This window comes from Mandrillus leucophaeus, unplaced genomic scaffold (assembly GCF_000951045.1).
Source record: "Mandrillus leucophaeus isolate KB7577 unplaced genomic scaffold, Mleu.le_1.0 Scaffold80, whole genome shotgun sequence".
In the NCBI taxonomy this organism is placed as follows: Eukaryota; Metazoa; Chordata; class Mammalia; order Primates; family Cercopithecidae; genus Mandrillus; species Mandrillus leucophaeus.
In genome coordinates, this window is record NW_012108697.1 from 1,515,913 (window position 1) to 1,543,286 (window position 27,374).

A 27,374-nucleotide genomic window follows, 5' to 3' on the forward strand; every position below is an offset into this window, starting at 1 on the left:
GAGCTGATATTAGAGGTAATAAAAATCTGAAGATGATAGAATGTGAAGTAAAAGAACAACTCTGAATTGTGACTTAAGAAGTTTATGGAAATATCAGTTTCCAGGTTTTCACAAACAGGATTAATGATAATGGTTAAAATCATGATCGTGGATTACCTCATTAAATAGTTCTAAATCAGTAGAACTGTTAATAACCTTTGGTTATGTTGTATTCTCTGATACAGCATTATCAGAGAAAACTGTAGGAGGAATAGTCTCTGTTGACAGTGGTCAAAGGTAGATTAGAGAATAGTGGGTTTCCCTCAAGTCTGAAGCTGACCTACTAATCAGCACATGTGTGTGAGGAAACTACCAAGGCAGAGAAAGAATTTTCAGAAAGGAGGAGGATGACAGTCCCTGGAGCTCAACACAGCTAAGCCATTTAAATTTTCCCTTTGAGTTACAGAATGAGGAATTGGAATTCCAAATTCATAAAAACAGTAATGATTCTCAACTGCCTGAGTTGCTTCAAGATCAGAACATAATACTTGGTCATATCTGATATCTGTGGTACTTTCCTCATCTTCATCTAGAGTGCTAAGAGACAGGATCCTGAAACCTGTTAGAATACTAGCACTGAGGAACACAAGAACTGTTAAAGATGTATGTAAGAGATTCTTAATGGCAGTTTTGAGCTCAGATGAAACCAGATACTCTGTAAATAGGTTAGAGAAGTGGTTTAAGGCTGACTTCTGTAAGGTTACGTGGTGCAGATTGCTAGAAAATGAACAAGCATATATTGACTTGGTATGTAGAAATTCACTAGTTCTTTTTAACTAAAGGCGTTTATTAACCAGCAAGCTTTGTGCATGACACTGTGTTAGATAACTTGGAGGCTATAAAAGCCTTAGGAGACACAGTCGTTACTTCGAAAGAGTGTCCAAGATGGGCTCCTGGTTACTTGCTTTAGATATTTACCTATTGGATGTTGGAAGGAGTCCCTGGATCAAAGGATACAAGATTTAATAATCATGTGGTTAGTATAGTCTACCTCTTGAGATGCGTGCAAGAGACACGAGACACTTAGTAAATTTTTCTTGAGGCACCCTTTCTAGTTTCTGATTCCTGTCCACCAAGTCTTAGGTACTAATAATACTGCAGTCCTGTTGGTTACTGGATCCATTGTGATCAGTAGCTTCTGGTCAGACCCCCATTGCATATTCCCAGAACTTAAGAGTAGGTGGACTGGCTACCCAGATCATCAGAGTACCCAAGAGAAACAATTTGTTTCCTTCCCTAAACTCCTTTAGGATTTAACTGAAAATGTGTTTTTAACACCTAGCCTCTAAAAACAGAAGCCTTTTATTTTGAGTACAGTGAATAAAGATGAGTTTCCCCCAGTGTACGTCATCTACTTGTTTACCTACCTGGTTGCTACTTATTCACCTACCTGATATCAGGATAAAATAATCTCACTTGAACTATTGTTCAGTAGTTCAGTGGAGATTGAACAATAGTTCAAGTGAGATTCTTATCCTGATACCAGGATAAGCCTGCCAGCAATAGATGTGGCTGTGGTTCTTTGGCTACCGTGGTTTGGCTATGCTGGGTGCTTGCCAGATGTTACTGCTTCAGAGAAAGCTAGAAGAATAGTCTTGGACCCAGCAGGAGGCTGTAGATGGTAATATTTTACAGGCCTACTGTGTGACAGGGGCTTGGTATATTTTATAATATGTTCTGTACACTAGGTCACCCGAAGTAAGACTGTTGCTTAATAAGCTCTTCTCTCGAGGCTGTTGAGGCTGTCTGTCGTGTTGTCACTGATAGTGTCATTCTTAAATGGTTTGTTTACTCGGAAGGCCCACTCATTAGAAACTAGAGCGGTCTTCCTATTTGCTTTGCCATTTTATCTCAATAAAACTATTCTGTGTCTGTTCTATAACTCTACTGTTCTATAATTGTATTCTATTGACTATATTGCATTATGGAATAACAAGATCCAGGTTTACCCTTCTACCGTAAAAAACAAAAGACAAAATATATGAAATGAAGGCTTTCAGACTTGAGACAACAGGCAGCACAGGACAGTGATCTCTGAGCGAAGGGAAACAAATGAGGTATTCCTGGAGAGTTCCAGTCTGCAGAACAAAGAGAAGAACCTAAACAGCATAGCAGTCTACCTGAATTGAGGAGACAGAGTTCAAAATATGGGGAACGAAGGCAGAGTCCCAGAAAAGAGAAAAATACAATCTGCAGTGAGTTCCCTTCAAGTCTTCAACTGACTACTGATCAGTACGTGTGCGAGTGTGTGTGTGTGTGTGTGTGTAGAAAGGAAACTACAGAGGAGGCGAAAGAAATAGGGTCAACAATCCCTAGAGCTCCCACAAGGCTAGGAAATTGTTCATGTTTCCATCAGCCAAAGAGAAATGACCTCTCAACACTTATCAGGCAGGGCTGCATCGGGCAGCCCCCAGAAGGTAATTGCTTTAGTTGTGAGGATGAATTTGCCTTAGATTAAGTCTGTTATAGATCTGCCTTAACAAAACTTTAAAAGCAAGCTTCAAATAAATTGTTTCAAGTAAATGTACTATGTTCCAAAACACCCAAAATATTTAAATGAGTACAGAGAATTCTGGCACCTAAAAGCGTAAAATTTACTCTGTTTGGCATCCAATCAAAAATTACCAGGCATGCAGAGAGGCAGGAAAATGGAGCCCATCATGAGAAGAAAGGAAAACTAGATCAGTAGGAACAGATCCAGGTGCAGTGTCTCATACCTGTAATTCTAGCACTTTGGGAGGCTGAGGTGGGAGGATTGCTTGAGGCCAGGAGTTTGAGACCACTCTGGGCAACATAGCGAGGTCCCCGTCTCTACAGAAAGAACTTTAAAAATTAGTCAGGTGTGGTACATGCCTGTAGTACTAGCCACTTGGGAGGCTGAGATGGAAGGATCACTTGAGCCCAGGAGTTAAAGCTATGATCATGGCACTGCAGTCCAGCCTGGGCAACAGAGCAAGATCCTGTCCTGTGTCAAAAAAAAAAAAAAAAGATTCAGAAATGACACAAATAATAGAATTAGTAGACAATGATGTTAAAGCAGCTATTATAAATACATTCCATATGTTCAAGGAGATAGACAAAAGCGTGAGTATGATACGGAGAGACACGAAAGAGAAACAGATTGACATAATGTCTGAGATGAAAAATACATTGGATGGAATTAACAGCAAATTAGAAACTGCAGAGAACAAGATTAGTGTACTTGAAAACATAGAAGTAGAAAACTATATGCTAGTGACTCCCAGATTTACAACTTCTACCCAGAACTCCAGATTCATATATTTAGTTGCTTATTTGACATCTGACATCTTGGATGACTTAAGGCATCTTAAACTTAACATGTCTAAAATTGAACTAATAATGTACCTTTTCCTCCATTGCTTTCCTGTGTCAATAAATGACAATCCATTCATCTAATTGCTCAGGCTAAAAGCCTTGGATTTATCCTTAATTTCTCAGTTAGCAAATCCAGTCCTTCAGCAGATCTTCCTGCTCATGTCTTTTGAGTCTGTACTCACCTAGCACCTTCTCAATGATACTTTCCCTAGGAATTCTATCTAAACTTTCATCTATCCAAACTTTCATTCTATCCAAACTTTCTCATGTCCTTGCTTTATTTTTATTCCTTAGCACTTGCCACTAATGTATTTTACTTACGTATTGTATTTAGTGTCTCCATTACTAGAATATGAGCTTCATGAAGGTGAGATTATGTTTGTTTTCTTTTACAGCTATGTCCCTTGAGCATAGAACAATGCCTGGTGCATAGATGCGCCAGTGAATACTGAATGAATGAATAAGTGAAACACAATCAGTACCTTAACCAAAACATTTAATGTGATTCTCACTTTTCCCTTACTCATTTACTTAATATTTATTTGGCATACAGGAATTTCTCAATTGCTATTTTTTGAGTGAATGAAGTGCTTACTATGTCCCAGGCTCTTTTTAGTTATTAATGGTATAGTAGTAGAAAAACATATATGAAGTTCTTTTTCTCTCTCTTTTTCTCCCTCTCTGTCCATTGAGTCTAGTATTTTAAAAAGTCAGCATTTGAAAAAGAAAATAATTGCTTATATTTTAAAAGTGGTACTACCTTTTAATACAAGTCAAATTATTAAAAACTAGCAACTGAAAATATATAACTTTCAGTACTTATATGGTAAAATTTTTTTTTAATGACATGTAAGAAGCAATTTATTTTTGTTTTTCTTTTTTCTTTTCCTTTTTTTTTTTTTTTTTTCTTTTTTTGAGATGGAACCTTGCTCTGTCACCCAGGCTGGAGTGCAGTGGCACGATCTTGGCTCACTGCAACCTCTGCCTCCTGGGGTCAAGTGATTCTCCTGCCTCTGCCTCCTGAGTAGCTGGGATTGTAGGCGTGTACTACCACACCTGGCTAATTTTTGTATTTTTAGTAGAGACTGGGTTTTGCTATGTTGGCAAGGCTGGTCTTGAACTCCTGACCTCAGGTGATCCGTCTGCCTCGGCCTCCCAAAGTGCTGGGATTACAGACATGAGCCACTGCACCCGGCCTATTAATGCAATTCAGATGGTTCAAGAGATGCAGGGAAAGGCATTCCATGTAGAGGAACAGCAGGAAAACAAGGAACAAAGGGAGATGAGTATTGGGTATTTGGGGTGCCCAGCCTAACTAGAGGCTTATATTAGATATTCCTTTATTAATTCAACAGATACTTGTCGAACAATTAATATGTGACAAGTACCGAGTTAGTTGCTATTGAGAAGCTATATGCTGTATTAGGGGAACATACAAGCTATAGTATAATGTATTGATCATTAGAATCCAGGGAATACCTAAATTTTATCTGTGGAAAAGCAGAGTGAGCGGCATCTGCCTTTTTCTGAAGGGAAGCTACTGAGAGGAGATGATACCTAAAGTCTCATTTGAAATCCACATGATAACCAAAATCATGGATCGGTCTGCTGAGGGAGAATTATGAAGAAAGAGGTGTATGGCCAGGTTGTATCTTGGAAAATCACCACAGGAAGTAAAAGCCAGTCAGGGAACAATGAAGAGGGCAGAAAGAGAAGGAGAATATTGTCTTGTAATGGAAACAGAGGAAGGATATTGAAAGAGTCAGGGGTGGTCAGAACTGGAGCAAGTTAAGTAGAGAATAACAAGAAGAAGTAGTAATTGGATTTAATAAGGGTAGCCCCTGAAAACTTTCAGAGTTGCCATCTTAGGAGAATGATTAGGAACAGAAACCAGATTGCAGCATCAGTCTATAAAACGACAGTTTTACTTTAGGGGGCTGAGACGGGTGGATCACCGGAGGTCAGGAGTTTGAGACCATCCTGGCCAACACGGCAAAAACCCATCTCTACTAAAAATACAAAAATTAGCTGGGTGTGGTGGCACACACCTGTAATCCCAGCTACTTGGGAGGCTGAGGCAGGAGAATCACTTGAACCCAGGAGGTGGAGGTTGCAGTGAGCTGATATCGTACCACTGTAGTCCAACCTGAGTGACGGAATGAGACTCTGTCTCAAAAAAAACAGACAGTTTTTATGTTTTGTTTTGTTTTTTGAGACAAGGTCTGACTCTGTTTCCCAGGCTGGAGTGCAGTGATGTGATCTTGGCTCACTGTAGCCTCTGCCTCCCTGCAACCTTTGCCTCCCGGGTTCAAATGATTCTCCTGCCTCAGCCTCCCAAGCCGAGTAGCTGGGATTACAGGTGCCCACCACCATGCCTGGCTAATTGTGTTTTTGTTTGTTTGTTTGTTTGTTTGTTTTTGAGACCAAGTTTCACTCTTATTGCCCAGGCTGGAGTGCAGTGGTGCAATTTCGGCTCACCGCAGCCTCCCCCTCCCAGGTTCAAGCAGTTCTCCTGCTTCAGCCTTCCTGAGTATCTGGGATTACAGGCATGTGCCACCACACCCTGCTAATTTTGTATTTTTAGTAGAGATGGGGTTTCTCCATTTTGGTCAGGCTGGTCTCGAACTCCCAACCTCAGATGATCTGCCTGCCTCAGCCTCCCAATGTGCTGGGATTACAGGCGTGAGCCACCGCACCTGGCCAAGTTTTTTATTTTTAGTAAAGACGGGGTTTCACCATGTTGGCCAGGCTGGTCTCAAGCTCCTGACCTCAGGTGATCCACCTGCCTCAACCTCCCAAAGTTCTGGAATTATAGGCATGAGCCACCTTGCCCAGCCAAGACAGTTATAAATAGATACCACAGCCGTAAACCAAAGAATTGTCTTTGATGTGTGTGTACAAAGAACTTTTTAACACTTTGCTCATCTTATCAGGTTAGTAACTTCTAGTAATTTGTGCCAAAAACTGTCAAATTTAACTGTATTTAATGGCTATTAGTTAACTATACAAAACATTTTAATTTTTTGTCAGAAACATAAAATACTATTGCTAGAATAATAAACGGCCGCTCAGTGACAGTGCTAGGACAAGAACCTTCTTACTTGCCGAACACTTCTTACCATTCATCACATTGCTGTACTCAACTTTGTCTCTGTCTTTTGTCAATGCAGGAAACCAAAGATAAACTCAAAGAAACAACAACAAAATTAACACAAGCAAAGGAAGAAGCAGATCAGATACGAAAAAACTGTCAGGATATGATAAAAACATATCAGGTATGCATAACTTTTAAAATAGATTAGTATCAAATTTTAGTAAATATCAGTTATATCTTTTTTTTTTTTTTTTTTAAAGTTGGAGTCTCACTCTGTCACCTGGGCTGGAGTTCAGTGGCATGGTCTCGGCTCACTGCAGCCTCTGCCTCCCAAGTTCAAGTGATTCTCCTGCCCCAGCCTCCCGAGTAGCTGGAATTACAAGCGCCTGCCACCACACCTAGCTAAATTTTTTATTTTTAGTAGAGAGGGGGGTTCACTGTGTTGGCCAGGCTGGTCTTGAACTCCTGACTTCGTGAGTCACCTGCCTCGGTCTCCCAGAGTGCTAGGATTACAGGCATGAACCACTGCGCCCAGCCAGTTCTCTTGTTTCGTTAAATTTCCATATGTGCAGTATTCTACTTCTGCATATAGAATGTACTTTGTTGGGCAGGCAGTTAAATAAAATGCAGGTTATTTCCAATGTTAAAGTACCTGCAGCTTCAATGGATTTTATAAGAGAAGTTTTCCAACAAATAAAAACCCTAGAAAATGTCAGAAGAATGAAGAGTGCAAGGAAATGTATAGTTTACAAAAATAACTACTCTACTATGTTACATGTTTTAATGTACTATTCTTGTTTATGCAAAATTGACATATTTAAAATCTTTCAATGCAGTCTTCGATTTTACGTATACTACGTATTTTACAATTAGTGAACTTAATTGCAATGCTTTCTTTTCAAAGTATAAAACTTTAACCCATTTGCTATTTAGAAAAAAAGTGCAGCTTGCTGCCAGCACTCATTTAATTTTACGTAAACACACTCGAGGCTGAAACAAATCTGACTGATTTTCAGTGTGAAGATAAAATATAAAAACTGTTCTTGGAGTTATTTTTAAACAGAACTTGTCTCTTATCCTAATGTAACAAATGTATATGATGCTACACTAGGATTAGAGAGGAGTAATCTCAGGGCAAATGGGAAATGGGTTAAAAATTGTCACACTTTTTTCATTTTCTTTCCACTAGGAGTCAGAAGAAATTAAATCAAATGAGCTTGATGCAAAACTTAGAGTCACAAAAGGAGAACTTGAAAAACAAATGCAAGAAAAATCCGACCAGCTAGAGGTGAGTAGTTTTGCTCTTTATATATCCTAAGTTGCGTAATAAATACAGAAAGAGAAATAGAACTTATTGCCATCTACTTTTAAGGCCTTTTGGAAAGAACAGGCAATAAATCCTAGATATAGTTTAGTACGTTATGATTTGTTGTTTCTTTTAAACTTTTTTAAAGATGCATCATGCCAAAATAAAGGAACTAGAAGATCTGAAGAGAACATTTAAGGAGGGTATGGATGAGTTACGAACCCTGAGAACAAAGGTAATTCAATCTTTAGTCATGAATCCAGAGGAAGGGTAAATATCTTAAATTTTGGATTCATTCTGATTTTTAAAGTGGTGGGGAAAGGACATTAACATAGAAATATTCCATAATAAATGAACTCAGAGTAGAGAAGAGGAGCAATTTCCTAGCAACTGCTTTTGTTTAAAGGAAAATGTCTTCCGTGTTAGTCCCTTTGACGTGTTTGCCAAACATTCCTATTTCACAGCACATTTGCTGTGTTTATAACTTATCCTTGGGCCTCTCTCTAAAGACAATCTCATCAATGAATCAACTGGAAAGATAGTTGGACCTTAGAACTGTGTCGGAAAATAATAGGAAGGCTATATTTTTCCCGAATATATTTAATAGACGGATAGTTTTAATGGCCAGTAATCTATTAAGTCCTAGTCAGTGTTTACAGTCTTTATTGTAAGATTAGTATCTCTTCCAATATGAATATGAATGTGTATCATTCATTTATTTAGAAATAGTCCTTTGACCACCCTGAATTTGAGATCACTTGATAATTTTAAATTGTTTTTCATAAACCTTCTTACTTGTTCTTCCTGCCAGTTTTCTGAGGTAGAGAAGATATATTATTCTTTTTCAGATGAAGAGATGGTGATTCAGTAAAAAGTGAAATGACATGCTAAAACTCCCATGACTGAATCATAAGAAACCTGAGACTAAAACGTAGGATTGTAAAATTTGCATTATATTTTCTTCACGTTAATGGTGCTTTAGAATTTCTAGATTATTCATATGTAACCACTATATAAAATAGTTTATAAAGAACAAGAAGACATGGTTTGTAACTTGGTTATGATCATTCGATAGGTGAAATGTCTAGAAGATGAACGATTAAGAACAGAAGATGAATTATCAAAATATAAGGAAATTATTAATCGCCAAAAAGCTGAAATTCAGAATTTATTGGACAAGGTGAAAATTTTTGATCAGCTACAGGAGCAGCTTCAAAGGTACAAAATGAGCAACTTCTATTTGTATTAATAAACAAGCTTTTAAATTTTATCTCGAGATTTTCTAAATGCAATTGTTGCATTAAACAAGAACAATTTTTAGAATTTTACTAGCTGAAATTTTTAAATTTTTTCTCTTTATTTGAACTTCTTTGGATTATCTTTGAGTTCCTTCCTATCATGGTTTCTAAAAATCAAAGTTTATATTCCTTAAACATTGGTAGTGGCAATTTATGACAGAATAGGTTGAGTCTCTTATCCATTCCTTAGCTTTCGAATTCTGTTGCTTATGCACAGTGTTTACTTTTTCTTCTAAAAGGTAAGTCTAGCTCTAGATCTTTGCATGTGTGTAGCTTAAGATCCGGAGCTGACATTATTCCTTGGCTCCTTATAAAACCATTTAAGTAAACTCGACTTGTGACATTACTTGACAGAACGTGGATTCATTTTGAAGCCAGGTAACTTCTTTTCCACATCTTGCTGATAACTAAGCTGCTGAATGTTGCTAAAAAAAAATCTCTACCATCATTCAGATTGATTCTGCTAATAAATTCATGATCACTAACCTCAATTGGAAATATTAATGCACCTAATCTTGCCATGTGTCCTTGCTCAGAGATTCTCCACCCTCTTCATAACATCTTTTCTAAACCCTACCGTTTTCTTCACACTTCAGTTTTTCCTCTTACTTTTCTATTTACTCTTGGCAAGTGTTTACTTCTTCACAGAAAAAATGGGAACTGTCAGGTAACAGCTCTCTCAACTTTTTGCCCTCAGTCCCGTGAACTGCCTGTATCTGCAGCCATATTTTCTGCTGTTACCGTGGAAGAATCTCCTCTGTGAATCAAATTAGTCTTTCTACTTCTGCTGTGGATTTCATCTCTTCTGCCTTCTTGGGTTCTGTCTTGATTATTATTCTTTATCCTTTATGGCTTACCTTTCTCCACTTTCTTTTTCTTTCTACATTTAAACATAAGTGTCTTTTAAAAATATCAAAACTCCTGGCCGGGTGCGGTGGCTCATGCCTGTAATCCCAGCACTTTGAGAGGCCGAGGCGGGCAGATCAGGAGGTCAGGAGATCGAGACCATCCTGGCTAACATGGTAAAACCCCGTCTCTACTAAAAAACAAAATAGAAAAAATTAGCCGGACGTGATGGCGGGCGCCTTTAGTCCCAGCTACTTGGGACGCTGACGCAGGAGAATGGCGTGAACCTGGGACAGGGAGCTTGCAGTGAGCCGAGATCGTGCCACTGCACTCCAGCCTGGGCGACAGAGCGAGACTCTTGTCTCAAAAAAAAAAAAAAAAAAAAATCAAAATTCTTATACCTTTGCCCTGCTGCCTTATTTTTCTCCTTTCCTTTGTAGCCAAAGTTTATAGAATCTTCTGTCTTCATTCTCCATTTCCTCACTTCCTATGTTCTGTACCTCTCCAGTTCATTGTAGCTTCTATCCCACCATTTCATTAAAAATTACTAATGCCTCCCTGCATATGGTAGACATATCTCAGACCCACCCTTGCTTGAATTTTTATCATCTTTAAACACTGTTGAATTCAGTTGTCTTTCTTGATAGGCTTGTTCCTTTGGCTTCGTTTCCATCACGTGCTGATTTTCGTCTCACCTTTTTGGCCACCGTCTCTCAATCTCCTTGGCAGGCTTCTCTTTCTCTCATAAAGCCCTCTTGTTCTAATTTTATTGTAACTTTGGGTGACCCCAACTGGTTTTATAGTATGTTGCAGGACTTTTGAATCATTATCTTTAGCCCCTTTCACTAAGCTCCAGGCCCAAGTATCAAAGATACCTCAAACCTTGGCATGTCCAAAATCGGTTTCTCTGTCCCATGCTTCTCCTCACATGTTCCTAGGATGAATGATGAGTGCAGCATCCATGTGACTGTCCAGCTCAACAGGTTGAGGGCCATCCACATTTCTTCTTTCCTTTCCCTCACACATCTAGCCAGTTACAAAGTATTCATGATACTGAGTCTGTAACATCTGTCAAGTCCATTCACTTTTTACCTCCCCGCTGCTACTACCATAGTCCAAGCTATTATCAGCTCTCACCTGAAAAACTGCCACCGTTTGTATTTTTTCTGCTTGTATCCTCTCTAATCTATTTTCCACACTGTGGTTAGTATAATCCTTTTTAAAAAGGAAATCTAAAAACTCTTCAGTGATTTCCCACTGCCTCAGAGATTGTTTAGTGAGTTCCATTGCCTTAGCATGGCTTATAAGATTAGTGACTTGTCCCTTGCTGCTTCCATGCCTTCCCTTTCTTCACCCTTGTATTTCAGCTGTAGTTGGTTAACAGATGTTAATGGATTGTTTCCTATGTGCCAAACCCTGTGTTAAGTGCTTGGGATATAGTACAGTCCTTCTCTTCATCAATACTGAACATCTGTTAGGACCAACAAAAAGTCCTCTTACTCCCTTCCCAGCTTTTAGCACATACTGTTCCCTTTACCTGGAGCATATTTTTTTTTCCAGTAACTTCTGCTTTAGGTCAGGGATCAACCATGGCTTACAAAACAAATCCAGCCCACTTCCTCTTTTAGTAAATGAAGTTTTTTTGGAATACATCCACACTCATTCATATAATATCTGTGGCAGTTTTCATAGTACAATGGCAGAGTGGAACAATTGCAGCAAAACCATGTGACCCAGAAACCTAACTTATTTACTATCTGATCTTTTACAGGAAAAGGTTGCTGATTCCTGCTTTAAGTATTAGTTTGAGCATCACTTAGACTAGTTTAGGCAAACCCACTCTGTGCTTTTATCATCAAAAATGTTTTTTTACACTCATAATTTCTGCCCTTGACTAAAAACTCTTTGAAAGCGGAGACCGTGTTGGTCTTGCTCACTTTTCTTTCCAGCTTTTATTTCCTGGCATATATTAGGCATTTATAAATATTTGGATGAACGAATAGAAGTACCTGTATTAAGCATTTGACTAGATGCAAATTCCCAAACCATTAATTTAATGTCTTTTAATGGTTTATTTTTTTCTTAAATATAAATTTTGTTTTTTAGAGGTAAGCAAGAAATTGAAAATTTGAAGGAAGAAGTGGAAAGTCTTAATTCTTTGATTAATGACCTACAAAAAGACATCGAAGGCAGTAGGAAAAGAGAATCGGAGCTGCTACTGTTTACAGAAAGGCTCACTAGTAAGAATGCACAGCTTCAGTCTGAATCCAATTCTTTGCAGTCACAATTTGATAAACTTTCTTGTAGTGAAAGTCAGTTACAAAGCCAGTGTGAACAAATGAAACAGACAAATATTAATTTGGTAAGTATAAATTTACATTTATTTAAAACAACGTAACAAGCACAAATTAAATTTCCCTAACGGTATAAACGTCGTGGTAGTTGAATTAAGTTCTTTCCCGGATACTGACTTTCTGACAATTTCAGCTGCTGTAAGAAATGTTGGTTTTTTTCCTCAACTGTTATAATTTATAATAAAATTTCTTCCTAAAATAATTATGAAGAATATTTTACTTTTGAAAATGAGAAAACTGGTTTGTGTCCTTCCTAACTAGAATCATTATATATTTTTAAAATGTACTTTAAATTTCTATTTTTTTAATTTATGAGAATGTCTTCAAGTTACACATAAAAATGATTTCAGACTTTAATCCAAAAATTCAACAACCTGTATCACATGTTGCTTGGTATGTATAGAACGATATGCTCGTTAATGTATCCCCCTGCTTTGCTATATGGGAACTGTGAGAAGCTCAAGTAAACAAAAGCTGGTAAGGAATAATAATAGAACAATCTCCACTGTCAAGAACCTTAGATTGTTAAGGTAATAAACTGAGCATTAATGGAAACAAACATACTAAAATTGGTGGGTTTTGTTTTACTTACTATTCAGGAAAGTAGGCTGTTGAAAGAGGAAGAACTGCGAAAAGAGGAAGTCCAAACTCTGCAAGCTGAACTTACTTGTAGACAAAGAGAAGTTAAAGCACTGAGTACCCAAGTAGAAGAATTAAAAGATGAGTTAGTAACTCAAAGACGTAAACATGCCTCTAGTATCAAGGATCTCACCAAACAACTTCAGCAAGGTATAAAATTCTTCCACACTTAGACCATGAATGTGTTTGTTTCTTTTAATCATTAAGGATTTTCTAGAAAAAAAATATTTTTTGTGGTTCTACCACATTGAAGCTGTATGTTCTCTTTATTAATATTAGTAAACCAAATTCTTAAACTTCTTGCAATTTCATGAATAGTCTTTTATCCTAAAAGATATCTTGTATGCTAAAGGACATTTATTCACAGAATCACAAAACATGAGAATTGGGAAAGTAATGTTAAGGCATTAGTATCTAAACTTATGATCACATACTCCTGTCAGTAAAAAGTGCTTAGGCATTTGTTCTCCAATTTATATGTGTTTATTTATACATTTTAAACATACGTTACTCTTTTATATATATTAGAAAACATGTAAAATAGAAATTTTTAAACATCTATCTTTAAATATCAGTATAAATAGCAGCTCTGATATCTTCTCCTTTCACATTCCTGTGATTTCTTTTGTGCTGCATCTAGGCTACCGGCATCTAGGGTGCAGATACCCCCGATGCGTCCTCTAACTTGGAAATCGTTGCAACTTAACTCTTCACCTGAGTCTCAAGAAACAGACCCCAAAAAGTTATAAATTACCCAAGCACAACAATTGACTGCTGAACTAGATTCCAGATTTCTTTCTTTTAAAGAGAAAGAGTCATACAATCATTGGGTGTCTGTGTTATATGCTTGGGATACAAAAATAAGTAAGACACGTATTTTAACCTCCTATTCTCCACTATTTCCCATGGCTTTATTTGTGTTAAAATAGGTTGAAACATAGTAATAAGCTAAAAGGGACTTAGCATTTACTTAATATGAATATATTCAGATATTTGCCATAGAATTTAGTTTGTTTTTGTAGATGTAATTGAAGGGAAATTTGGAGGAAATTTCTGGTACTGTAAAGAACTTCTGAATCTTTCAGTACTTTAAAAAGTTAACTCCACTGTGATTAAGTGATGCCAGTGTCAGTTATAATGTTGTTTCTGTATATTTTGTACTTGTACATTTCCAAATGACATTTTATATGAATGACATAGCCCTCTGCCTAAAGTATGTATTCAAGAACTTTCTCTTGTCTATGCCATTTTTGCCTCAGTGATTTTAGCAATTAAAGTCAGAGATGGTAGGAGCAAATGGTCCTGATAACTGTGACAAATAATCTTTTTTCATAGCACGAAGAAAATTAGATCAAGTTGAGAATGGAAGCTATGACAAAGAAGTCAGCAGCATGGGAAGTCGTTCTAGTTCATCAGGTAAAAAACTAGTGGCTCTAGTTGTTATTTCATGATTGATGTAAAAATAAATAGCATTTTTGGCCAGGTACAATGGCTCACACCTGTAATCCCAGCACTTTGGGAGGCCAAGATGAGTGGATCACCTGCAGTCAGAAGTTCAAGACCAGCCTGGTCAACATGGAGAAACCCCATCTCTACTAAAAATACAAAAATTAGCTGGGTGTGGTAGCTTACGCCTACCTGTAATCCCATCGGGAGGCTGAGGCATGAGAATCACTTGGAGGTGGAAGTTGCGGTGAGCTGAGATTGCATCACTGTGCTTCAGCCTGGGCAACAGAGCAAAACTCTGTCTCAAAAAATAAATAAATAGCATTTTTTTATTTTAAAAAGTATTGATATGCTTTGTTTCAGTTTGAAGTATGAAACATAGTGGTTATATATAATTATATTGTAAAAAATGTTTCTGGTTAAATATTTAAGTTCTATTCATTACCCAGGATTTCAGATATGTCATGAGGTTCTATGCAATCTGTGTCCCTACTTTCTTTTTTGTTCGTTGTGTTTTCTTTTCTTTTCTTTTTTTTTTTTTTTTTTTTTTTTTTTTTTTTTCCTGGAGACAGGGTCTTAACTCGGTCACCCAGGCTGGAGTGCAGTGGTGTGACTTTGGCTCCCTGCAACCTCAACCACAATCTTTCCACCTCAGCCTCTAAAGTAGCTACAACTATAGGCACATGCCAAATGCCTAGCTAATGTTTATTTTTTGGTTTTTTGTTTTTGTGTTTGTTTTGTTTTGTGTTTTGTATAGACAAGATCTCACTATGTTGCCCAGGCTGATCTTGAACTCCTGGCTTCAAGTGATCCTTCCACCTTGGCCTCCCAGAGTTGTGGGATGACAGGCGTGAGCCACCGTGCCCAGCCCCTTCTTTTTCTAGCCTGCTGCTGCTTTATTCTGTGCAACAGCTTCCTCTTCGGTTTTTTAAAATCAGATTTATAAAGAGATTTGGTGTACAGTGGTCTCTCTCTTTTTCTTTTAACAGCCAAGAACCAATGAAGATGTCATCATTGTGTATCAGAGTTTTACGTATATATGCACATGTATATATTTTTAAGTCTTTTAGTTTTTCTCATGATAGATATGCCTATGTTCTAAAGTAAAAATGGGTAGAGTCTATAAAATTATGATTGATACCATTATGAAAATGATAATTAGCAAAATATCAGTGTTTGTGTCTTTTTTGGAATGCCAAGAACCATGCTAAGCACTTGAAACATACCATTTACTCTGCAAAAAAGTCATGTGAGGTAGGTATTATAATTCCCATTTTATAGATGAGGAAACCAAGATTCAGAGGCTACATGATTCACCCAAAGTCCACAGTGAGAAATCTTTGGCTCCAGAGTCCTTGCTTGGCACTATACTATATTGCCTCCCAGAGGTTGCACATTAGTAGAAAACCATCATCAGCTGTTATAGTAGTGGGAAAAAAATGTGTAGTAAGAACATGGGTTTGAAATTATAGACATGTATTTAGATCCCAGGTCTGCCATTTATTCGTTATATAACTTTGGATAAGATATATTACTTTGGATAAGAGATATTACTTAAAGCTATAAAATGGGATTGGAAAAAACGAATCTTTGTAGGGTAAAGAGGATCAGATTCTTCTTACTGATGTTGGTAAAAGTAATACCTAACACTGCGTAATGCTTACTATATGGCTTTTTCGAAGCATTTCACATATATTAATTCATTTAAATGAGGATAACAATCCTGTGAGGTAAATAATGTAATTTATGCCACTTTAAGATGACATAACCAAGGCACAGAAAAGTAAATACCTTGTCCAAAGTCACACAGCTAGTAAGTAGAGGAGTAGTATTTGAACCTAGGCAGGCTGGCCTCAGAGCTTAACCCACTATATTCTAACCTCTGTTTCTCTGTCTCCTCTCGTACCTCTGTTCCTGTCCTCCCTTCCTCCTCCTCTCTGCTTTGTTCTATTATAGTTTAATTTTGGTCTCACTTTAGACTTGTTATTCTTTTTGAGATCCTTGTTTCTCTTATTACCACTTCCTGAGAGACACAGTATAGACCCTGTTGATACCTCTGTCACCAGTATATTCAGAAACAAGAACCTATGCCACGTTGACCTGTGTTGTCTTCTGTGTCCAACTCTGTTAGAGTGAATATTTGAAATGATACTGGAATAAATAATATATGAGATGAGAGATGATGTTAGATTAAGCACAGTATCTAAACCAATTTTTTTTTTTTGTCTTCAGGGTCCCTGAATGCTCGAAGCAGTGCAGAAGATCGATCTCCAGAAAATACTGGGTCCTCAGTAGCTGTGGATAATTTTCCACAAGTAGATAAGGCCATGTTGATTGAGAGGATAGTTAGGCTGCAAAAAGCACATGCCCGGAAAAATGAAAAGATAGAATTTATGGAGGACCACATCAAACAACTGGTGGAAGAAATTAGGAAAAAAACAAAGTATGTATTATTATGGTAGCATGATCGGTCTTCAAAATACTATTACTCATATGGCAAAGTTACTGTTTTTAAAATTAGTCCTATCAAGAGCCTATCTTTCAAAAAATAATTATAGTTATTGAGTTCCCAGTCTTTTATGATCACCTATTATGTTCTAGGTTTTGTGAATACTAAGATGAAATAAAACACGGGTCTTTCCTTTAAAGTGATAGAGAGTTCAGTCAATGTTAATATTTTTAAGATACTTAAACAACTTTAGATTTTAAAAAGATAATGGTTTGCTTAGCTTTTTGACTGTGGCTCTAAGAGATATATATGGGGTTGTGGATTTTTTTTTCCTGTTGGGTAGGACATAGTGGGATAATTTATTGAGTACCTAGTAGTACAAGGCACTGTGCCTATGGCTTAGCAATATCTCATTGATTGCTTACAACCACTCAGTGCATGAGTTCTCTAATTTTGCAGATAACTGGGGCTCAGGTCAAATCACTAAATGTTTCAGGGCCACCATTCATCACCTGTGTGACAGACCTAGAGCTGAAGATCCAAACCCAGCTCTGACTAACTCTGGGGAGTGCTGCGCCAAATTCCTCTCACAAATACTGTTTTATGTAAATAAAAGTTGCTTTTATATTGTAGGCCTTTTCCAATGACTTAATTTTTATTTTGAAATAATTTTAGACTTATAGGAAAGTGTGCCTGTGACTTTTAAAAGAAAGAGCATAAAATACAGCAAATTGTAAGTCTAATAGTAGGAAAACAGAAAATATTAACAAATTGGAGCAATAAAGAAATTGTTCAGCTAGGTATGGTGTCTCACACCTGTAATCCCAGCACTTTGGGAGGCCAGAGGCCGAGGCAGGAGGATTGCTTGAGGCCGGGAGGTCAACCAGCCTGAGCAACATAGCAAGACCCCATCTCAAAAAAAAAAATTATTCAGGCATGGTGGTACACGTCTGTGGTCCTAGCTGCTCGGAAGGCTGAGGCAGGAGGATCACTTGAGCCCATCCAGTGGAGGCTGCAGTGAGCTATGTTTGTGCCACTGCACTCCAGCCTGGGTGACAGAATGAGACCTTGTCTCTTTAAAAACAAACAAAAAAGCTCAAATTTTGATTAATAAGGAAAGACATAGAAAAACAATGTTTATATGTCTTTACTCTGAATGCTACAATAGAACAAAAATGAGGTAGTTTAAGAAACCATCCGAATAAGGAGAATTCTTTCCTAATATAGTTAGGTTATTAACCTAATATTTATTTTATGCTTATCTTTATTATTAGTTGACTTTTGCAAATTCCATTTTTTTTTAATTCTACAAGTACACAACTGATACTATCATTTTGTTTTGCAGAATAATTCAAAGTTATATTTTACGGGAAGAGTCAGGCACACTTTCTTCAGAGGCATCTGATTTTAACAAAGTTCATTTAAGTAGACGGGGTGGCATCATGGCATCTTTATACACATCCCATCCAGCTGACAATGGATTAACATTGGAGCTCTCTTTGGAGATCAACCGAAAATTACAGGCTGTTTTGGAGGATACGTTACTAAAAAATATTACTTTGAAGGTATTTGTATTTCTCATTCATATGCCAACCAGTAAACATGGCAGAATGATGCCTGTTTCACAGTCTGATCTAGCAATTAACTGGGCTGTTTCTGTAATGCAAGACAGTCATTTTACCCGAAGATGAAGTTTTGTGATTTTCTCTTTTTAAAAAGTATAGTTCTTTATATTAGGAAAGATGGAAAATAGCAAAAATTAATTTTGCTATTTGATAGACACTAAGATGTCATTAAATTTATATTGGATGGCTTTGACATATAATTAGTTTTAATTACTGAAACAATTTTTTAAGATTATGGCATTTCTGATTTATTTTTCAGCTTTATTTTCTTTTTTACAGTTAATATTTGACCCAACTATTTTATTTTTGCTGTGGGTGGGCCTTGAAAATTAGTACTGAGTTTAAAAATAATTTTAAAATCAGTAATAGTAAGAAATTATTTTACGCATTAAAAAATTGCTGTAGCTTCAGTAGAAAGTTTGAGTATTACTTTGAAATGGACAGGAGTACTTTACTGAAAACAGCTGGGTCGCTAGTTTATCTGACATAGCATTTAGGGCTAACCACTCTTTCATTTTCAAAATTTAGGCAAAAAATAGTTCAAACTGAATTGTTTTATTTATTATACTTTTGTTTTTCTTTTCCCTTTCCCCTCACCCCAATTATTAAAGGAAAATCTACAAACACTTGGAACAGAAATAGAACGTCTTATTAAACACCAGCATGAACTAGAACAGAAGACAAAGAAAACCTAATACAAGCCTCCTGCTCAGTAGACAGACAAAAGCCACACAGGAGTAGGTGCCACTGACCACTATCGTTGGAAACTTTCTTCCACTTTTTGTTTCAGCCAGTAAAAATATTGTTTTGCTTCATCTGTACACAAAAAAATATCCTTTTACAATATGAATGCATTGCTATATATACTGTAAGACTGAAAGCTTTGATGAAGTTTGTTTTTGTATGGTGTAATATAACAGCCTGTCATTGAATCTAAACAACTTAATTTGCTTATATTCATAAGAAATGTTGAACATTACAAGGGCTTTTATCAAGCCCTTTGTTCATATTTTTTCCCTTTAAAATACATAATGTCAAAAATGACTCACCTTTTAAAAATTATGAAAAGACAGGTGGTAAACATTCAGTAATACACTATTTCTCCAACATCAAGACAGCTTAAAAAAATGATAAAATTTTTTATTTTTATACTCCAGCATATTGGGTGAGTTTTAGGGATGCGTATGAATACTTAAATCTTCTAATTTCAGTTTTAATGAAAGCTGAACTTAATAGGAAAGCTAGCTGTTGGTAACCAGCAATGATCAGTCATTATTTGCCTCTGTCAGGTTTTCTTATCGGTTTTAGGTACATTTTTTCAGATTCTGATTGTTTGAGTTAATGGTTGAATTTTTAAAGTTTTTAGTTACTTAAAATATGATTTTAAATTACATATTAATTTATAAAATTTCTGTGGAGTTTACTTATATTTTAAATTGTGAAATGGATCCTATCATGAGAACAGAGAGATGAATGGTTCTTTGAAACTGAAATACTTTAGTTTTACTGACATTGTGTAAAGATAAATATTTATGAAGAACCACCTTCCAAAAGAAACCAGCATATGGCACTATAAACTATTTCATTTGAGCACCATTCTTCAACATTGATATATTAATTATGTATTGTAGTGGAGTGATCATACAGTTCCCCCACATGTGATGTTTCAGTGTATTTATTTAAAACATAAAATAGTCCAGGTGCAGTAACTCACACCTGTAATCCCAGCACTTTGGGAGGCCAAGGCAGGAGGATCACCTGAGGCCAGGAGTTTAAGACCTGCCTTGGCAACATAGCGAGACCCCCATCTCTACAAAGAAATTTTAAAAGATTATCCAGGCATGGTGGTGCATGCCTTTAGTTCCAGCTACTCGGGAGGCTGAAGTGGTAGAATCACTTGAGCACAGGAGGTCAAGGCTGCAGGTGAGCCATGATGGTGCCACTGCATTCCAGCGTGGGCAACAGAGCAAGACCCTGTCTCTTAAAACAAAACAAAAAACCTCACACATACCTAAAATAAGTATATATCTGTAACCAAAGGAACTTAATTTTTGAGCCAAATTTTTCTATCTTGTTGGATTTTTTTACAATATTTATTTAAGATATACACTTAAGTGTTGCCATAGTATCAATATTTCTATGTCATTGAATTTTTTCTCACCCCTTATTATTTCTCACTTACAATTTCTGAGTGATTTTTCATATTTCATTATCTTCAGATCATTACTATAATAAGATACCTTGGCTCTTGTGCAGATACTGCAGCAAGCCTTGTTTGGTTTGGATTTTTGCATCCCTTTTTCTCCCATTAAGGGAATTAAGTTTTGGGATGATGGATTAAAAGCCTGTAAAGAATTGTATGGGCTCTAAAAGTTGGGCTCATGGTGGCAATATCCTTTTAATGTGTTTTAACATTTTTTAATCAACATTGTTTAAAAAGATAATTTACTAAGGATTAGATTATTTAATGAATGTCTTTTTTTTCTATATATTGAGTTAGATGTTATCCCAGAACAAATATCTTTTCACTTCAAAATGAAAATATATGTTCAAAGATGTTTTATTTTTAGAATAGTTATAAAAACTATTAGTCTTAACATAATGTGTCTTGTTCTTTTTACCATTAATAATTTATCAAAATGAGAGGGAAAGTGCAATCAAATCTGAATTATTTTACCATTTGTTTCTAGACACACTAAACACTCCTAAAGACTACTTTGTGTAGGCAGCATAACTAAATTTTTCTAGTTTCTTATGATACAGGTTCATAAACTACAGTATTTGGATTTTTTCCTCCAAGGCACAAAATGTATAATGGAGACCAAATAGTGATCAGATCCATAGTATCCTATGCCTATACACTTTAAAATGTATATACTTTTAGACAAAAATGCACACTCCAGTATTAATATTTGTGCTACCATCTACTTGGAGAAGTTTAGTGAGAAAATTTTAGAAGAAAACTATTATAAACAATATTTTGACTATTACCTTTTTTGCCTTACAAATTTTAGAAACTATGGAAATTTTTTAAAGAAAATGCTTTAGTTTTCTTTTGTTCTTCAGTGTCTACTGTGTGCTTTTGTATATGGATCAGGACTGAGCAAAGTAATCTACATGTGTCAGAGATACCTATCTCTAATTCACAGACAGCTCCTGATGGAAGGATTTAGAGGGCCTTCTGCCCTCTAAATACATGGTGAGAAGAATGGGGTATCTCGAAAAGGAAAATGATCTGGATAAATCTGAAACCTGGAGGAAGGTTTGTTTTATATGTTCATTATTGGTTGTACATATCAAGGCTGTTTTGGTTATTTAGCAATATTTTGGTTTATTTGAGCTGGAAGTGATTTTTTCTGTGTATGTATATGTATACACTTAAATAGGTTTTAATTTTGAAGTGAATATTTTCCGTGACTCCATTTTCCCATACCACTTCAGACTTTAGCCTGTTTAGTTTTAAGGACTGAAAATGGTAGATTTGGGCAGAAGAATAAATTTGAACTTTGATGGTGTTTTTTTTGTTTTTACTTTCTATCTTCATACCCATTTAAAGCGATTTAGCTTGAAATTAAATTTTATCAGGCTACCAACATGTTATTTATTTATTTAATAAATGCATTTATTGAAAACCTATATTATTGTACTGGCACCATACAGGGTATTGTATTTATACTAGTGAGCAGACCAGGACATTTCCATTCTCATGGAGTTTATGGTCTAATCAAAATAGCTGGGGCCAGGTGTGGTGGCTCACCCCTGTAATCCCAGCACTTTGGGAGGCCGAGGTGGGAGGATTGCTTGAGCCCAGGAGTTTGAGACCAGCCTGGGCAACATGGCAAAACCCCATGTGTACAAAAGATAGAAAAAATTAGCCAGATGCAGTGGCACATGCCTGTGGTCCTAGCTACCCAGGAGGCTGAGTTGGGAGGATCATCTGAGCCTGGGAGGTTGAAGCTTGCAGTGAGCTATGATTGCCACTGTACTCCAGCCTGGGTGACAGAGTGAGACCCTGTCTCAAAAAAAAAAAAAAAAAGGAAAGAAAATAGCTGGGAGAACTGGGAGACAATCAGAGCAGGTCTTGGACTTCTGTGGCTCATCTCAGCCCTTTATAACTAGCCTGAGAAGAGGGTTTATCTACTTGTGCAAGTGGCCCAGAAATCACTCTTACATAAGGCTTTGGAAAATCCTTGCAAAGGTACGCTGAGAGTAAATTACTGTTTTCCTGGTGGTTCTGCATGTTTCCTAACTTTTGTCACAGTTTAATGTTTATTATTTAAGAAAAATTTTAAAAAATCCAAAGACCAGAAAATGGCATTAGATTTTTTACCATTAAATTATTAATGCCTGTTTGGTGCTCATAAAGATTAATCATGTCACGCATGTTTCCAAACTTTCTTTTGCAATATATTATTTTCTAAAAATTGTTATATGCAAATTTAAACCAAGATTTATCAGTAAAAGAAAAAAATAGAATCCTTGATAATGTAAATGTTATTAGATATGCTACCCTGGTGAAAATATTTTTATAAATCATGTTGTCATTTATGCTTTATGAATGGTAATTCCAGTAGCCTATTTTTTGATAACCTTTTTTTTAAAAGCAATTTTTTTTGGACACCAAGATTGTTGATTTTTAATTAACACCAGTTGGTGGCACTAGAAACCTGAAATTTTTCAAGGATGAACAAAGAAAAATTGAAAAGGTAATCTAAACATGGAGAATTTTTAGGAAAATAAATGAAAAATATAATTGTATATTAGAGATGTATTTTTCTTCTGGAATGGAATTCTTTTTTAAAATGCAAATGGCTATCCATTTTGACTGCAGTGATGAAACTTGTCTTCCAGAAGACATATATATATGTGTGTGTGCGTATTGTACAGATAATCTTTAATTTGATTACACTGTTTGTTGTAAATATGTTTCTGTATAAAATGAAGCTTTTCAAGAGGATTCTATGTATATATTGTACTTATTAAATAGGTAATGCCTGTTTACCAACTTGTAGTTTAATGGCATCTTTAATTATTTGTTTATATACACCATTTGCTAAACAGACTGATTCTTCAGACTGTTGGCAAGGCTTATTCAAATAGCTTCAATTTTCTTTTTTTTAACTAGACTGGGAATTTTTGCTTTCTATAGTTGTCGTTATTCTATCAATATGATTGGAAGTCAGTGAGCAATAGTAAGCAGATTTAAGTTGAATGCTAAGTTGTATTTTGAATTTTTGTTTAAATTATTGATAGCAAAACTTAGCCTTCGTATTCATTGGTTTTCACACTGCTGTAAAGAACTGCCCCAGACTGGGTAATTATAAAGGAAAGAGGTTTAATTGATTCACAGTTCTGCATTGCTGGGGAGGCCTCAGGAAACTTGCAATCATGGTGGAAGAGGAAACAGGCATGTCTTACATGGTGGCAGGCAAGAGAGAGAAAAAGGAGGAAGAACTTGCGAACACTTATAAAACCATCAGATCTTGTGAGAACTTAACTACCACGAGAACAGCATGGGGGAAACCGTTCCCATGATTCAGTCACCTCCCACCATGTCTCTCCCTCAACACTTGGGAATTATGGGGATTACAATTCAATATGAGATTTGAGTGGGGACACAGAGCCAGACCACATGAGCCTTTTACAGAAGGCCCTGGGCCCATAGGTAATGTGAAAATTTCTTATTTGGTAAGCCAGTGATGTGTTCAGATTTTCTGTGAAATAGAACTCACTTGCCATGAATTCTAGCTTCAGTAATAAAGAACTAAGTATGTTCAATAAGAAGAAGACAAGAAAAAGGCATTAATTCAATCAAGTGAATATGTGTGGGATGAAATATTTCACATAACAAGGCATTGGTTTCCATTGCTCTAACAGTTCTGGTGTGCTTAAATTATGCCATATAACTTATTGAGTTCTCTATTGGAAAGAATCTCCTGAAATCAAGATCTGTAGAGTAAGTGTAAAATTAATAAAGTAAGTTTTCTAACATACTTAACAGTCTGCTTTCAGTAGCCTGTGGATTTGTTTGCAAGAGAAAGGAAGATACAGGGCAAGAGGGTAAATCAAGGAAAGATATTAGCTTGTGGTTCTTGATTTAGGTCCACGTAGCAGGAGAGTAGTGACTTGAACTGGAGGTGATAATTATGAGCAGAGGCTTTTAGTGGCTCCTTTATATTCGGTTAACTATATCAAAGTACCATTCACGTGGTCAGTATGACCTGCAGTCATGAGATGGGAAGGCCATTCTGATGAACTTATATCCAAATCTGTTTTTTCTTAATAAAAATAGCTTAAGTTAATGAATGCAGAATGAGTACCTGCTCTTCAGAAGCAGCAACTCAGAAGCATTCCTCTGTGATTAACCGATGCTAATGCTGAGTTTTAATAAGTTTTAATGACTGAGAATAGTGTGACCAGACTTGATGTTTCTGCCCAGTAGATTATTAATTATTAATTTCTAACTTACACTTTTGAAGAAAACGCACACTTTTAAAAATTAAAATTTGGCAATAATCTGACAATAAAAAAGACTGCTTATGGGATACTGTTATGTTAAACTTCAGTTACAGGATGTTAAATCCTTAGAACTAACTTTTCCCCAGAAAAACGTTAATGGAAACATCAGTTGCTTTTCAGACTTGATAGTTGTTGCTTCAAAAGGTGGATTTACACAAATACCAAGTTAAAAAACAAAACTTTAATACATAATGAACTGCATTTATTTCTGTATGCATCCACATTTCAGTGTTTAGTGGTCCTGAACAGAAGTGGAAAAACGAAGCAATTTGCTAGGAGGTCAAGCCCGCCAATTTCAGGGGTCTACCATGCACACCAAGGTCTCAATCCCTTCTGAGGATCTTCAGACGCAACTGCGATGCCAAAACCAAAATATGCACTGGATTCAAAGTTTTGTTCCAATTGTCATATTTCGAACTAGATCCCAATGAATTGGAAGGATGACCAAATGACAGCCCTGTTCAAAACTTCTTCAATTTCTAAAAGCAAAATCAATTACAGGAAAAAAAAAAAATACAGAGGGATTATGTGTGCTTATGAGTGTCTTCATGTGCCCTTTCTCCAAGTTTAACCACCAAGGACTTTGAGAGCTGACAGGTCTGAGTAACCCTGGAGACAATTCACTTTATCAAAACCTGAGCTAAAAACAACGCATCAGCTGATGATGACCGCAGAGAGTGGCAGGACTGAGGACCCAATATTCATTTTGTAGCCTGGTGGAGAGTGAATAGTGAGGGAGGTCAGGGAAACTTTCCAACCTTACCTATTCGCTTCTGGCCAAAGCAAGGATGTCATGGAAAGTGTTGGGTGGTGATGGTGCAAAAGGAACTTGAGGAGAAGGGGAGAAAAAGCACCCCTCAAAGCTGGGGAAGAGAAGATATGGAGAAAGCCCTAAATTCCTCATTGAAGGCCAATCTCAGAGGGAGGCATTGGTTCCCATTGCTCTAACAGTTGTGGTACACTTAAATTATGCCAGGAAACTTAATGAGTTAACTATTGGAAAGAATCCCCTGAAACTAAGATCTGTAGAGTAAATGTAAAATTCGTAAAGAAACCTTTTCAACATAATAGTCTGCTTTCAGTAGACTGTATATTTGTTTGCAAGAGAAAGGAAGATTTAGGACAAGAGGGTAACAAGACCCCCAGGGTAGAGGGCTGTTGCAGGGAGGGTAGGACCTAGGGGGAGGGGTAAGGAGAGGAGGCAGAGAGCCCAGGCCATGTAATCAACAGAAAAAGGTGATTGTGTGGTGTGTCTTTTCACAGTTAGATGTGCCCCACCAGTTACAATGGGAGTCAATTTAAATATACTTACCTTGATCCCAGAGTTTCAACCCTGTGGACAGTGGTTACACTTGACAGGATAACTTCTTATAGCACAACTTATTTCAAACGGACAAAAAATTAGTATCATTTAGTATCTTAAGATAAATTTCCTTTGAATGGGAGTTTCCTTTCCAGTCCTTTGAGGTCTACAAGACATATCTAGAAAATTTACTACTGTGGAAAATGAAGACTCCTTAAAGTGAATTCTGGGGAAGGGAAGGGCCCATGGTTTTTCTTTTTAATTAATTGCTGTAACATTGTCCTTCAGGAGGCTGAGGGAGTTTCATATTTTCTTTAGATATTGTTGGGCGCTAAAGCTCTTGCAGGACAACTTCGATGCTTTAAGAATTCTGCCATTTTGCTAGCACTGATACGGATCTTGGGCCCACCACTTCACTGGAACTATTAACTCCATATTAATTTTCATTACAAATCTTGCAAAGGGAGTGCTTCTGGGTATTTAGGTCCACATTCTATTTTAAGACTGGATGTCTGGTTTTCATAAATTATTCTTGGCGGCCCAGTCATCATTCCTGTCCGTCCTGTAAGTGACATGTCTTTGTCATCTTCTAGACCCCAGTTAACTGTGCCATCTGCTCTTTTCTGGCCGCCTGCAAGTTCTTCCAGCAATCGGAAACTGCGAGGGAACCTTTTTACTCCCAAGCCTATGGTAGCTGCCGCCTTCCGTCGCTGTCGCCCCCAACTTACATTTAAGAGACTTGATTCTTATTTAAAAAAAAAATCTCAAGGTGAAGGGAAGCATATATTTAAGAAATATTTTATTTCTGAGGAATTTCCAGCCTTTTTCCAACAGCCAGGCTTTTTGACAGACTACCTGCCCCTAATTGCACTCCATAAAAACAGATAGGCTATTATATTCAAGAGTAGAATCTCTACCACCTAACCCAGTACGAAAGTTCTGTTGAAAGTTTGAGATCCGCTGGCGCAGTGGCTCAAGCCTGTAATCCCAGCACTTTGGGAGGCCGAGACGGGCGGATCACGAGGTCAGCAGATCGAGACCATCCTGGCTAACACGGTGAAACCCCGTCTCTACTAAAAAAATACAAAAAAACTAGCCGGGCGAGGTGGCGGGCGCCTGT

The 27,374-nt window shown here is 36.8% G+C and overlaps 1 protein-coding gene and 1 pseudogene across 2 annotated transcripts in view; one reads left to right on the top strand and one right to left on the bottom strand.

Annotated features, from left to right (window-relative positions):
* The window catches only part of CCDC186 (coiled-coil domain containing 186), a 54,205-nt gene extending 30,768 nt beyond the window's left edge, over positions 1-23,437 (top strand). For both annotated transcript variants that reach the window (XM_011967501.1, XM_011967502.1), the window contains 10 exons: positions 6,546-6,650; positions 7,659-7,757; positions 7,924-8,010; positions 8,851-8,993; positions 12,026-12,281; positions 12,873-13,062; positions 14,248-14,328; positions 16,591-16,801; positions 18,153-18,372; positions 19,044-23,437. In XM_011967501.1, coding sequence (XP_011822891.1) covers positions 6,546-6,650; positions 7,659-7,757; positions 7,924-8,010; positions 8,851-8,993; positions 12,026-12,281; positions 12,873-13,062; positions 14,248-14,328; positions 16,591-16,801; positions 18,153-18,372; positions 19,044-19,127 — 1,476 coding nt within the window. In that variant the 3' untranslated portion in view covers positions 19,128-23,437. The remainder of the gene's footprint in view (positions 1-6,545; positions 6,651-7,658; positions 7,758-7,923; positions 8,011-8,850; positions 8,994-12,025; positions 12,282-12,872; positions 13,063-14,247; positions 14,329-16,590; positions 16,802-18,152; positions 18,373-19,043) is intronic.
* Positions 23,438-26,516: 3,079 nt separating this feature from the next.
* Positions 26,517-27,374, bottom strand: part of LOC105530165 — a 2,226-nt pseudogene continuing 1,368 nt past the window's right edge.